This window comes from Pyrus communis, chromosome 1 (genome assembly GCF_963583255.1).
Source record: "Pyrus communis chromosome 1, drPyrComm1.1, whole genome shotgun sequence".
Lineage (NCBI taxonomy): Eukaryota > Viridiplantae > Streptophyta > Magnoliopsida > Rosales > Rosaceae > Pyrus > Pyrus communis.
The window spans coordinates 40,561,813-40,575,067 of record NC_084803.1 but is presented as its reverse complement, the minus strand read 5'-3'; the positions used below and the strand labels follow the sequence as shown (position 1 = coordinate 40,575,067).

The following is a 13,255-nucleotide window of genomic DNA, read 5'->3' as shown; positions in this document are numbered from 1 at the left end:
ATCTCTTTTTACTGTTAGATGAGTAAGGCAACGGCCGGCTTTAAACCTCAGTAAAACCCAAACTCTTGTCCCATTTCACAGTCCCCGCCGTCCTCCAACGTATAAAGCCACAATTGTGCAGCGAATCCCCACCGCGCGATAGCTGAATTCTGCGAGTTGTTGGGTCTGCTGGGTTACCATCTTCAGTCGGCCTCAGCCTCTCTTTTCTCATTTCTCCGCCCCTCCATCTTCATGTTGCATTTTCAGACTGTGCTTCCTCCCGTATATTAATCTCCACAGCCACCGCCGCCACGGTTTCATCTTCTCCGCTTTAGGTATTGTTCGTTCCTATTGTATTGTATTTATGGTTTTCGTTAATATTTAACTTTTTTGTTTCCTGGAAAGAGAAAAAGAATAATTGAAAAGACTGGGATTGTTAATTTTGGAAACTTGCGGATAAATTTTTGATTTTGTTGTGATTACTAGTATTAATTGAAATCAATATGCTTTTGTATGTGGTTTATTTGCTTTTGCTTCTTGGTTTACTTGTTTAATTGTTTGTTTGGTTTATTTCTTCGAATTTACGGATTTGTTTTTAAGGTGTTATGGGCTGATGATTATTGTAGGATGCTGCTTGTTTTTGGGTTGGTAGCTGTCTAGCATCAACCCAGAAACTAAAGGTAAGAAAATTCAATTTTTTTTTCGGTTTCTTATTTACTTTCTGTGTTAATTTCTTATTAGATTATTATTTTTGATAAACCCACTTAGAATCTGATCTGGGTTTTCCTTGGATTCTAAAGTAAAAACCTTGAAACTTAAAGGTAGGAGAATTTCAATTTTTTTATTTACTGTGTTGATATCTGATTAATACTATTTTTCATAAACCCACTTAGAATCTGATATGGGTTTTGCTCAAATTCATCTTGGGATTTTTTTATTTTGAGTTTTATAATGTTCTGGTGCACCTGTGATTAAATATTCAGATAAATTTAACGTAATGGGTTTTTTATTTTTTATTTTTAATTGATGTAGCTTATGCAAAGAGCAACTTACAAAGAGGTGAAGAAAAAAAAAAGTATGTCAAACCATTGCTCATCACTTCAGGTACCTTTTGACCTTTTGCATGTCAAGATATGCTTCAATTTTGTTACGTATATTTGGATTTTAGTAAATTTTTCTTGATTTTGTAAAATTACGTTTAAAGTTCTGAGTTTTGGAATTTTCTGGTGCACCTGTCATTAAATTGGTGGGCTCTTTTGTGCTGTCATTTTATTTCCTGGATGCTTCTATATTTTGGGTATATTTGTCATGTGTTTGCCTCTTTTCATTGTGTTGCAAATGTAGTATTCTCTCCACTGAGTTTCTACATGCATGAGAACATATGTTTTTCTTACTAATTTGATTAGATTATAAACTGCTGCAATTATGGCAGTAGCATACACTCTCATAGAACGGTTAATAGTTGAAGTAACAGTTGCTTCACCGTGACAGTTAAGGGTTATAGAGATTTACAGAATTCAGTAGGGTCTGCAACGTGCTCAATTACCTCGAGTAAAATCATTAATTTACTACCAAATTAGATTAAACCAGAGCAGTTTGTAAACACTGGAGTGAGAGAATCATTAGGCAGTTTCTAAACTCTTAAGACCATACCTCCAAACTGAACACAGCACCAAAATTCTTCTGTTCCTCAACTAGCTCTTCTTTTCTTCTTCTTATTCTTTTCCTCATCGACATCCTCAACTGAATGCCTCCTTCTTTTTCTTCGTTTGTTAGGTTTGCAATAATCTTCCCATACATATTGTTGCCATAACCAATGAGCTTGCCAAAGGTATTGACTGGTTACTGATTGTAGGTTGAAGTACAAATGTTACTGGCGGGTCAAGTTCTATAAGGAGGTGGAAGCAGAAGAAGAATTAGCGTCACGCTTCAGTTTTTCAACCAAAAGGAGGTAACCTTTATAAATGATGTATACATGCTTCTCTGTTTTTTATCTCTGAAATTTGAGTTCTTTGACCAAAACTGTGAATAGTGATTGGTAAATATTTCGCATTTTTTTTCTATGGTCCATTTCGTTCTATTGGGGTTGTATTTTGCTAGACCATTATTAAATAATTAAATTACATAAATGGACACAATAGATTATTAATCACATCCCCAATTTTTCTCTAAACCGGAAGCTGAAAATTGAAGAAATACAACAGACTTTGAGTCATGTAATTCAAATTGCAAACAAAGGGCTAAAGAAGATAAATCCAGTATACAAACTATCACTAAAGGGTACCAAAATTTTCATTTGAAACGTCACAATCCCAAAATGAAAACCTAAAAGTTGGCATGCACGGTGAAGATGTAAGTACATAAACGACATCAATATATATACATATATCTATGTGTGTGTGTGTGTGTGTGTGTGTGTGTGTGTGTGTGTGTGTATTTGTCATTGTCAAGAGCATCAAGAATAATTGGTTCCCACTAAGTATGTGCTAAAATTATATATTGATATAGGCTGATGTTCATAATACGAGGAATACATGCATGTAGAGTTTGTATTGGCTTGAAGTTTTGAAGATAACGAATTGCATGAAAATTGAAATTGAAACCACACTGTAGAATGTTAATATTTACTCTAAATTTGAAGACTGAAAATAAAATAACTTAAAAGCTAAATTGAGTAAAATTAAATTTTTAACCTCAAATATCCTTAAGCGGACACAAAAGTTTGACCCCCACATACAATTTTATTAATTCAATTTTGATAAATGATTGAGAGTTTTTCAATGATTGTATTACTGTGTTTGATTAATGATTGAGGAGTTGGATATATTTTCTTGCTTAAGTTTTATTTAGGTGTGTACTAAATTGGATGTTGGTTTGGTTATTTCTGAGCTTTCACATGACTTTTGATGCCCAATAGAGTATGAAAACCCCAACTTTAATATTGCGCATGTTTTGGTGCCTGCAAATGAAATCTGGCATAGTGAAATCTTGCATAGTGAAATTATGAAAACTTTCCCTTCATTTTTTAATTTTCATTCAATTCAATTCATAATGCAATTTAGGGTGATTCAATTCATGAGTGATCAAAAATTTTTTCTACTTTGTATAGTTGTAAACATAAAACACTCCATGAGATAGAGCCATAGCTTTTGAAAAACAATCCTTTAGGATGGCATACCAACATCACCAATTTTTGTAATATAATATGCATACCAACATCTCTCTTGCCACTTAGGGTAGATAATAGCATTTGTTCAAAAAAAAAAAAAAAAAACCACTCTTTAGTATATATATTTTTCGAGACCTTTTACATCTTCAATAGTGTTTCAAACCATGCAGCAACGTGCGGGTACACTTTGCTAGTAAAATTACAAAAAGAAAGAATGCTTGAAGTAATTAAGTTATAATGTTAGATAACAAATGTACTCATAGTAGATTCTCTTTTTAGAAAGGCTGAAACTTTTATAGGATTTAATGGGTAGTCTTAGTTTCTGGTTCCTTACTGGAATATGTGATGCAGGACAATAGGAATAAATACGAACGGGGTAGATATCCGGACTCACCCCGGCCCTGGGTATCACACCAAAACGGTATTGGAATCACTGCAATAGAGTATTTAGATAAATTCCAGCATCACACCGACCTTCGGCATCACAACTGATTTTAAATACAGATTGAAGGGAAACAATGCAAAATTTCCTTCTTTTCAAGAAGGAAAACTTAAATAGGACCACAATTGCCAATTTTATTGGTTCAATTCAATGAATTAGTTTCTCTTTCAGAGACCTTTTTTTGTTACAAGAGATTAGTACAGATTCTTGATTCCTAGTTAAGAGCTAAGCCCTATACCCTAAGCTTTTAAACGGTGATTACATCCTAAAGTAATCAACCATAAATTCTACTCCCTAAGCCTATAAAAGATTAAAGAAAATGGTTGTTGTGCCAATGGGTGTGGAGAAGTAGAAAAGCAGCTGAGCGCTGTGAAGGAATAGGACTCTACATGTGTGTTTCCAAAAATTCAGAATATCTTACTGTGCCAGTGGCCACATCAGAAACTGTGTAACTTGCCATGGTAATTTTTGTTTTGCAAAGTACTTAACCAAAACCTGTTATGTGTTGTCTTGTCATTTACTTTTACTGATCAATTTGGTCATAGTTTGAGGCAATCCCTCATGCACACACACAAGCACACGCATAAATTTAAACACACCCTACTTTCAAGTTATTGTATATGAACCATTTAAGATGCATGCATATGGTGACCGGTCTCACATTTCATGATTGTATAAAGGCCTTTTAGCCAAAATGGTTCCTGAGATTGACACAACTCCTCACTTTGGTCCCTAAGATTTAAAATTGATAGAAGTGGTCCCTGAGATTGTCCATTGTCAATCATTTTGGTCCTTTTGTGAAAATCTCCGTTAAATTGAGGGTATTTTTGTCATATCAAGCCCTCCACTTGAACTGGTGGCTTCTTAAATTTAACGAAGATTTTTCACATAATGATCAAAATGATTGATGGTAGACAATCTCATGGGGAACTTCTATCGATTTTAAATCTTAGGGACTAAAATGAGTAGTTATGACAATCTCAGGGACCATTTTGGCTAAAAATCCTTGTATAAATAAAATATGCCCTTTCTAACACTTTCTCTAATTATTTTTCAGGAGAGAGGTGGTTTTCTTTTTAATCTGATCAGTTGTCCCTGATCTTAATAATCAAAAGTGGATCTCCTATTAGCCAGTTTTCTCGAGACACCTGCTGCAAATTCGGGCAAAGTCATGCGATCAGTTCTTGCTTACCATGTTATTATGTGCAGAAGATACTTTATAGTGTATGCCACCATCTTATTCTCGTTTCTTCCCAAGAGGCCTTTCTATATCTCAAATCCAAAGATTCATACCTAAAAGCTGGAAGGAAGGAACGAAACTATTTGGGAAATTATCTGCTTTATGTATTTCGGAAACAGGTTCAGCTGTTGATGATTCTATGATAGATTCTCTTCTTACATCCATCAAGAATTATGCAAGCCAAGGAAATTTATCAAAAGCATTCAAAACTATCTCTCTTGTCCAGCTCTATGCCTCTTCTCCTACTTGTGACCTTATCTTACATTCCATCTCTTCTGTTATCTTATCTTGTGCCAACCATAAAGCATTACCGCATGGTGAACAGCTTCATGCACATATTGTCAGATTGGGGTTTGAACGACACCCCATTTTGGTTCCCAAGCTGGTTACATTTTACTCGAGCTTTAATCTCCATGCTGATGCTCGTATCATTATTGAGAATTCAAATATATTGCATCCTCTACCTTGGAATGTGCTCATCTCTTCATATGTTAAAAATGAACTTTTGGATGAGGCTCTCTCTACGTATAAACAAATGGTCAACAAGGGGATTAGGCCAGATTGTTTCACTTACCCATCTGTTCTCAAGGCTTGTGGTGAAAAATTGGATATAAGTTTTGGTAGGGATGTGCATAAGTCCATTGATGCTTGTTGTCAGGAGTGGAATTTATTTGTGCATAATTCATTGGTCTCCATGTATGGGAAATTTGGGCTTCTCGACGTTGCTCGCCACTTATTCGACAAAATGCCCATAAGGGATGCAATTTCTTGGAATGCAATGATCTCTGGTTATGCCTCCAAGGGCATGTGGACAGACGCATTCGAGCTGTTTGGAAACATGCAGATGGAGGGTATTGGAGTTAATATCTTACTCTGGAATACCATTGCTGGAGGGTGCTTGAGGACAGGTAATTTCAGGGGCGCTCTTGAGTTGCTTTCTCAAATGATAAGTTGTGGTATTTTATTGGACTCGGTAGCATTGACAATTGGTTTGAGTGCTTGTTCCCACATTGGAGACATTAAATTAGGGAAGGAAATTCATGGTTTTGCGATTCGTAGTGGTTGTGATGGGTATGATAATGTTAATAATGTATTGATTACATTGTATTCTAGGTGCAAAGACCTTAGGAAAGCCTATACTTTGTTTGAATTGATAGAAGATAGGAGTATAATTACTTGGAACTCCATGCTTTCTGGTTATTCCCACTTGGATCGAGCTGAGGAAGCTTCATTCTTATTTAGGGAGATGTTGTGTTCAGGAATTGAACCTAACTATGTTACTATTGCCAGCATCCTTCCCCTCTGTGCTCGGGTAGCAAATCTTCAACATGGGAAGGAGTTCCACTGCTACATTACAAAACGTTTAGTGTTTGATGATTGTTTATTGCTGTGGAATTCCCTTGTGGACATGTATGCCAGATCAGGCAAGGTTTTACAGGCGAAAAGAGTATTTGATTCAATGTTGATGAGGGATGAAGTAACTTATACTTCCATGATTGCGGGATATGGAGTCCAGGGTGAAGGAAAAGCTGCACTGAAGTTATTCGAAGAGATGAACTTGTTACACATAAAACCAGATCATGTAACTATGGTTTCAATTTTATCAGCTTGTAGCCATTCCGGTCTAGTAATCCAAGGCCAAGTGCTATTTGAAAAGATGCTGAGTGTATACAGTATAACTCCCAATTCGGAGCACTATGCCTGCATGGTTGATCTCTTTGGGAGGGCCGGTCTACTAAACAAAGCAAAGGAGATTATCACAAGGATGCCTTACAAGCCAACTTCTGCTATGTGGGCTACACTTATTGGAGCATGTCGTATCCATGGAAATATGGAGATAGGGGAATGGGCAGCTGGGAAGCTGTTAGAAATGAGACCAGAAAATTCTGGTTACTATGTGTTAATTGCTAACATGTATGCTGCTGCTGGTTGTTGGAACAACCTAGCAAGAGTGAGGGCTTTCATGAGGGACTTGGGTGTGAAGAAGGATCCTGGCTGTGCTTGGGTTGATGTGGGCGATGGATTTTCACCCTTTTTGGTGGGGGACACAACAAATCGGCTGAGAGATGAAATTTACCTTTTGTTGGATGGCTTAACGGAGTTAATGAAAGATACTGATTCCGTTGTAAATGGGGATATAAGTTCAGGTTATGATGAGGATTAGAATAGAAGGAAGCCGATTATACGAAAAGGATTGCTAACACATGTCATGTGAATTGATTTCAATTCTGTAATCTTGAGAAACACTTGCAGATCCATGGGTTTTTACCAATTTTGAAGTGAAAATATTCTGCTAATATGGTGCAGGATAGAGTCTCATGACGAATGCTTGAGTTGTCCCACTTGAACTTATCACATGATTCACATCTAAAGGTTGATGCTGGGCGGAATTGTTTTCAGATTTTATCTTCTTTCTGTGCTTTGACATTTCAGTTTTGTAGTGCATATGACTGATTTGACATAATTTTGCTAATTCCAGTCCTGCTAGTGGCTATTTGCCGAAACTTCTTTATAGAGACGTTGCACCTTTGTGAACTGACAAAACATTATTTCTTTTCTGAGTACAGAGAGCAATAGTAATTTTCCTAGAATATGATTTTTACTTATTTTAGTAAAGTGTTTCTAATGCAGACCACGATATCATGGTTTTCGGTTTTCTAATAGCATCTCGTTGTCTAGTGACTTCTCAAAACTCCAGTATTAGTGGCATTCAACACTTCTGTTTGCTTACAGGGATTGGTTACTTTTGTGTCAAAGGGAAACTGCTGGCGTTATTTTCCTGTTACATGCGCCTGTTGGTGAGGGCAACTTCACAGGTATGTTCCTTTACTCGAAGTCCCAGTCTCCTGCTGGGTTTGGGTTTAATTTCATACGGGCGTTTTCCATTCTTCTTCTAGTCTTTTCTCCTATGAAAGTAATTATATTTTGAGTGAATATTGCCAGAGCTGCTTTCTAGGGCATTGTCTCGATGAATTGTTTTGAATTTAGCTATGTTAAGGTTTCCTTGGATTAGATTGATGTCTAGCTATGGGAACTGGTTCTTGACATACATTTCATAAGTACTACAAGCTTAGAATTGTTTGTATCGTAACAATATTTTATCGTGTGTTTGCGTGATAACATTCAGTTCTTGCATTAGTTTGTACTGTAACAAAATTTTGGGCATGCTTGAGCTGTTGCATTTTGGCTAAGGAGCGAGAAGGCAGGTGGTGTATAGAAGAAGATATACGGTTTCAGGGGGTTCTAACCTCAAACTGAGTTTTATTCTCTCTTCAACTGCCACCTAATTTTAGGTTAATTTGATTCGTGTGTTCAACGAAAATTTTTTGTTATTGGTTTGTTCGATTTATATCCAGTTTCTTTATTGATCAATTGATGTGTTTACGGTACCATACATAGGACTGGTTTTGGTTCGGTAATTGAACCGAAAACCCCAACTCGAATACCGAACCGAAAAAGTTTTAGGAGAAAAATAAACCAAAACCGAACCATAGTACGAATTTGTATGTCTTTTGTGTTTTTTCTAAAGTATAATTGTATAATTGTCAAATCTTCCGATCAAAGGAAATTATTAGCTGTTTCTTGATTACGTTATAAAAACAAATCAAATAATGGTATGTTGAAGGCAAAACATGTCCTTTTGAGTTCTGAGAATTTTGTGAACTTTTACGATACTACCGTGGATTAGACACTTGTACTAACGGGTTAACAATAACATGTCCTTATATTATTAGTATAGAATGCGACCATGGCAGTGACCCATGCAATACAAGTCTTTCCTCCTTTTTGACACTCAAAAAGTTGACCAAAGTGAAAGAACTGTAAAACTTTAGGTGGGAAATATGAAATTAACCATTTTTTTTATACAGCCAAGAATCTTTTTACTTTTTATACTATAAAGAAGAACTACTATTTAAGGCCCCAAATATAACATTTACCAAAAATAAATCATGGCGGCCGGATTATCATGGGCATGGCGGACTCCGGAGGATCAAAAAGTACTACACAAATCTGGAGAGAAGTTTTTTCCAGTCAATTGACGCCTGAACAAATCAGCACCGTCCTCAACATCATCAGTTTTAATGGATCCACTTTGTGCCATAAGTATTCTGTACACTCTTCTGGAACAAACCTCACCCAATCTTCTGTCATTGCCGAGTAAACCCTCCGTTATCAAGTCCTTGAGCAGAAATTCCTTTTCGCAAACCTGACATTGCAATACTTAGCAGCCAAGAAAACGTAGGGAAAAACGAAAGTAAATAGAATATGCAGAAACAATTTGAATTCCGCCTTCAATACAGCAATGAGCAATGTGCTTGCTGCTGGATGTAAGTATGCCTTTGCGGATTATGCATTCTGCTACTTAAGGAAACATATCACTCATTAACTAGACAGACATTTTTTTCATCTGCATTGCACAAAGAAAACCCATCCAGTTGAAACTTAACTTTCCCGAAACAGTTCAAATCTGTTCCGTAAATAAGAGGATAGTGACCATGTCAAGTTAAATCAACACACGTTCTATTTATATTTCATGACAGGTTGCAGCATCTTATACTTACTGGTATATTTGGGTCCATGTAAACACTCAAAAGAAGTTTCATGGTAGGGTACTTCTTCCATATAGCAATAGCAAATCGCGGCTGTACCTTCGGGATAGCCACCAATGCTTTTAACCTAAATGTCAGGTACAAGATAAAATGCTCTTAGATAAATGATAAAGTTATAAAATCAGACAAATCATTTTCATTTATGCAGTATCTACAAACATTGCACTGCATCCTCAGTTTAGAACCCATCATCCTCATCATTTGACCCCAGAAACAAGAAAGTGCATCAAATGAAATTATCAATTAGAACCACTGTCGTAAAAGCCACGGGAGATGATAAGAATATGAGCTGCCTAAACATTTTGCATTACTTTTGTATGTTGTCTGTTGACATCAAACAACTCACCATGAGCTTTTTCTGATTAAATCCCTGTCAACGCAGTCCTTAATGGTAAGAGATTCATTAGCATTTACATCCAGTCTGGTTAACTTCTTTCTGCATTTTTAGAGCAAAAGGTAGAATTAGAATATCGACCAATTAACATTAAAAATGTAGATAGACAGAAGGTCCATCTACTTCGATGGTTAGGGGGTTGGAAGTGAATGCGGTGCGAGAGAAGGTCAAGTTTGAGCAGTGTATTGGGGTTCTATCTCCTGTTTTTATGAACATATATGCATCCGATAGTACTAAATTGGGAAGCTCTCGTGTCTTGATTAATTTTGGTTTCTTAAGCTAGCTGTAGAAAGAAGAATAAATAGATAAAAAACTGAGTGATGCCATGTGAAATACCTAAATTGGCAGGATGACAAGTTGCATGTTAAACCAACAATATGTTCAGCAAGTTCAGCCTCATCTATGCACAGCCTGGAATGTACTTTAATAAAATTAGTGGTCAACTTTGCCAGCACCTGGTTAAAAAGAGAAGTTAAGATACTAAAAAAACCAAGAACTGCTATTCTGCAAGACATGTATGAACCGCCAGAAAGCATTAACGTGTCTCGATTCTAAGAATTTTGTGTTATTGGTTCAACCTCCTCAACAGGTGGGCGTCTCCAGCCATTATGATTTGTTGGGTTCTTGTACACTTCTTGTTCCCTAAAATTGTAAACAATTCAACGATGAGTATGCACAAACCGAACAAATAACTGCTTTTTTATAGTAGAAAGGAAAATAGAGAATGTAGTTTCCAGGTTCACCACCAGCCGTAAATTTGAAAAAGCCAAAAGCAAAAATTAAAAAGGAAAAACTGATACTCTAGCAAGAAAAACTTCAACACACAATACATAATTATTGCAATTTCATACAGTCAAATGGCAAGGTTATTTTTTTCATCACAAGGATACATTGATCTTCATCAATTTCTCACCTTTTATCAATATAAGCCATCAACCTATTTGTTAGATAACACACTGTATAAGTTGGATAACGACTTCGAACACTTAAAACATGGTCCAAAAGAGATTCATTGATGACAAGGTTACAAAATTCTTCAGCTTCATACACCAGTAATATGTATTTAACCTCTGCTCCTTCAGGAGAAGTCTGCAATCAGTTATTGAGGTTAGCATATGTTAGTGGTTACACCAGGCATGCATCAAAGATGTAAAGTAAATCAAGTGATGCCGACGTTCATGAAATCCTTAAAAATTTAGTTTAATCTGGCTATGCATACAACCCAAGAAGATGCACCTATCATGATCCTTTACTAACTAGTCTCCATTCACACACAATTCACACCCACAATAAACCTTCAACGTCATGATTTATTCTTCAATTCCAAAAACTTATTACCTGTGAAATATGTTCTGGAACAGTCATGGTCCAGATAATTGATCTTTCAATTGGATTTGATGTTATGCGGTATGTTAGCCCTCTTTCAGAAATCTTTGTAAGCAGACTTCCTACCATAAAATTCAAATAACTTCTGAGCTACAATATATGAAATAATGCGAGATACATACACAGATGGAGAATAATATTAAGACCACACCTCCAACTGACCCCAATTCCAATACTTTCGTATCAATCTCAGCCACAATGGATTTTAGAGCAAACTTTCCTTTTTCCCACTTTTGCTTTTCTTTCTCAAGTTTTTTCATTTTTGCTGCTTCAGCTTTCAGATATGTTCTTTGCAGCTTCTCTTCCTGTTTTTCACATACATCAGTCATCTTGTTTCTGTTAAAAATAATTAGGAACAGATCATAAAGAACAACTTACGTGCTCTTTTTTATTCTTTTCTTCCCTTTGGCGTATCCTTTCCTCTTTCGCCATCTTCTTTTTGTCCGTTGCTTGTGCAATATTTTCGTTTTCAGAATTTGCTTTAGTTTTTCTCCTCTGTTTCACAATGTTTCTCGTCTGATCCGTTCTATTTTCTTTGTCAGGATAACCAAATACCTGATCATGTCATGGTATTAAATTTTAGAATAAATACCAAATTTCATGCTTTGAACAGCACACTTTTATTCAATGAGAAAATTAAAATAATGGTACTGCCATTAGACTACAAATGTGAACAAATTTGTTCTTATGAAGTTATACATTTGTTGAAATACTGAAGTATAGCGAACTTTTCCCTTTGTAACTTCCATTTCAATCTGTACTCTTTTAACCAATTTTCACCAGTCCTACCTGGACATCTTCATCAGCTCATTTTGACATCCAAATCATAAAACTGCCATTCATCAGTCACGTTTCAAGTTTTTACCAGGCGTTACTCCTAGCACTATGCCTCAATTTTCATGCCAAAGTAATTTTACCGCAGGCTTCACTTTTCAGAATCAGTTCGGTTAGGAATCATACATCCTGAAAAATGTCGTGCCTAATATACAAACTTTGACAGGAATCACGTTTCTCAACTATCATACAATTATAAGAAATGGCAGCCTGACGTGTTGCTTACTCCATAGCTATCTAGCATCAGAAAAAAAAAAAAAAAAAAAACCTGATCAATATCTTCTTGAAAAGCCGTAGGTTGTGAAGAACTCCCAGAAACAAGTTGTAGATCATCATGTCCTGATAAACATGTGCTTGAAGGGTCCATATTAGGAGCAAAAACATATTGCACGGAGTTGAGTCATTCTAATTAACATTTTGAATTCAAAACTGATAAACAAAAGTGAACACCCAACCATAACCACAGGTCTAACAGATACAACCCTTAACATACCAAAAGAACATAGGGACTCGTCAAATTCGGATATCCAACCTAAGTCCTTCAGCACACCAGAACCACTAGCAGCTGATTCATTCTCCTTCTCCTTTCCCATTCCACAACCACTTTCACACTCATCGTCAGATTCCAAGCATACCAATCCATCGGCGCCTGAATGAAAAGAAAACAACGCCTCTATGACCAAATTTAACCAAGTTTAGCCCAAAAAAAATGCAATTCTACAAAATCATAATATAATTCAAACCAACCAAAGCATAGCAGAGAATGCATAAACACGTAATTTTCGAACAAAATGAACATGGCAAGTAATAAGCAATTTCACAATTAGTGTTACGGAAACCGTAGTTGAAACAAAAACAGAAATCAAACAGCCAACCGGAGAATTTGTGTTGGGAATGCGAAACCCTAGTTTGGGTTTGGAAGTCCGAAGGTGCTTTTGTGCATGGAGACTCATCGAGGACCAAGTAGCGGGAGGAGGTGGGACCATCGTCGTCGTCGTCGAGGACGAGAACGGTAGGAGGAGGAGGAGGAGGATTCGGGTATGGAACGAGTTCTGTTCGGCGTCTCTTAGAGTGGTGGAATGATTGAAATGGAGGGGTTGAAGAGAGCGCATTTCGGTCTTCTTCTTCGTCGGAGAGGACGATTGGCTGCTGAGGCTCCGACATTTGCGACTGGGACTGGGAGGGAAGAGTAGAACGACGA

The 13,255-nt window shown here is 36.6% G+C and overlaps 2 protein-coding genes across 2 annotated transcripts; one reads left to right on the top strand and one right to left on the bottom strand.

Moving 5' to 3' along the window:
• The first annotated feature begins 30 nt into the window (after positions 1-30).
• LOC137744017 (pentatricopeptide repeat-containing protein At1g71490-like) lies at positions 31-7,108 on the top strand. Its single transcript, XM_068483878.1, has 5 exons — positions 31-314; positions 580-659; positions 1,012-1,083; positions 1,835-1,930; positions 4,648-7,108. The coding sequence occupies exon 5, from the start codon at positions 4,817-4,819 to the stop codon at positions 6,992-6,994; it is 2,178 nt and encodes a 725-aa protein (XP_068339979.1). The 5' UTR covers positions 31-314; positions 580-659; positions 1,012-1,083; positions 1,835-1,930; positions 4,648-4,816; the 3' UTR covers positions 6,995-7,108.
• Positions 7,109-8,546: 1,438 nt separating this feature from the next.
• LOC137716324 (crossover junction endonuclease EME1B-like) lies at positions 8,547-13,255 on the bottom strand. The gene is made up of 12 exons (XM_068456077.1): positions 12,930-13,255; positions 12,548-12,703; positions 12,323-12,393; positions 11,599-11,775; positions 11,372-11,525; positions 11,173-11,282; positions 10,748-10,923; positions 10,413-10,476; positions 10,171-10,289; positions 9,787-9,876; positions 9,393-9,507; positions 8,547-9,037 (listed from the first exon to the last, which is right to left on the bottom strand). Exons 1-12 carry the CDS (start codon positions 13,216-13,218, stop codon positions 8,822-8,824), a joined length of 1,737 nt encoding a protein of 578 aa, XP_068312178.1. The 5' UTR covers positions 13,219-13,255; the 3' UTR covers positions 8,547-8,821.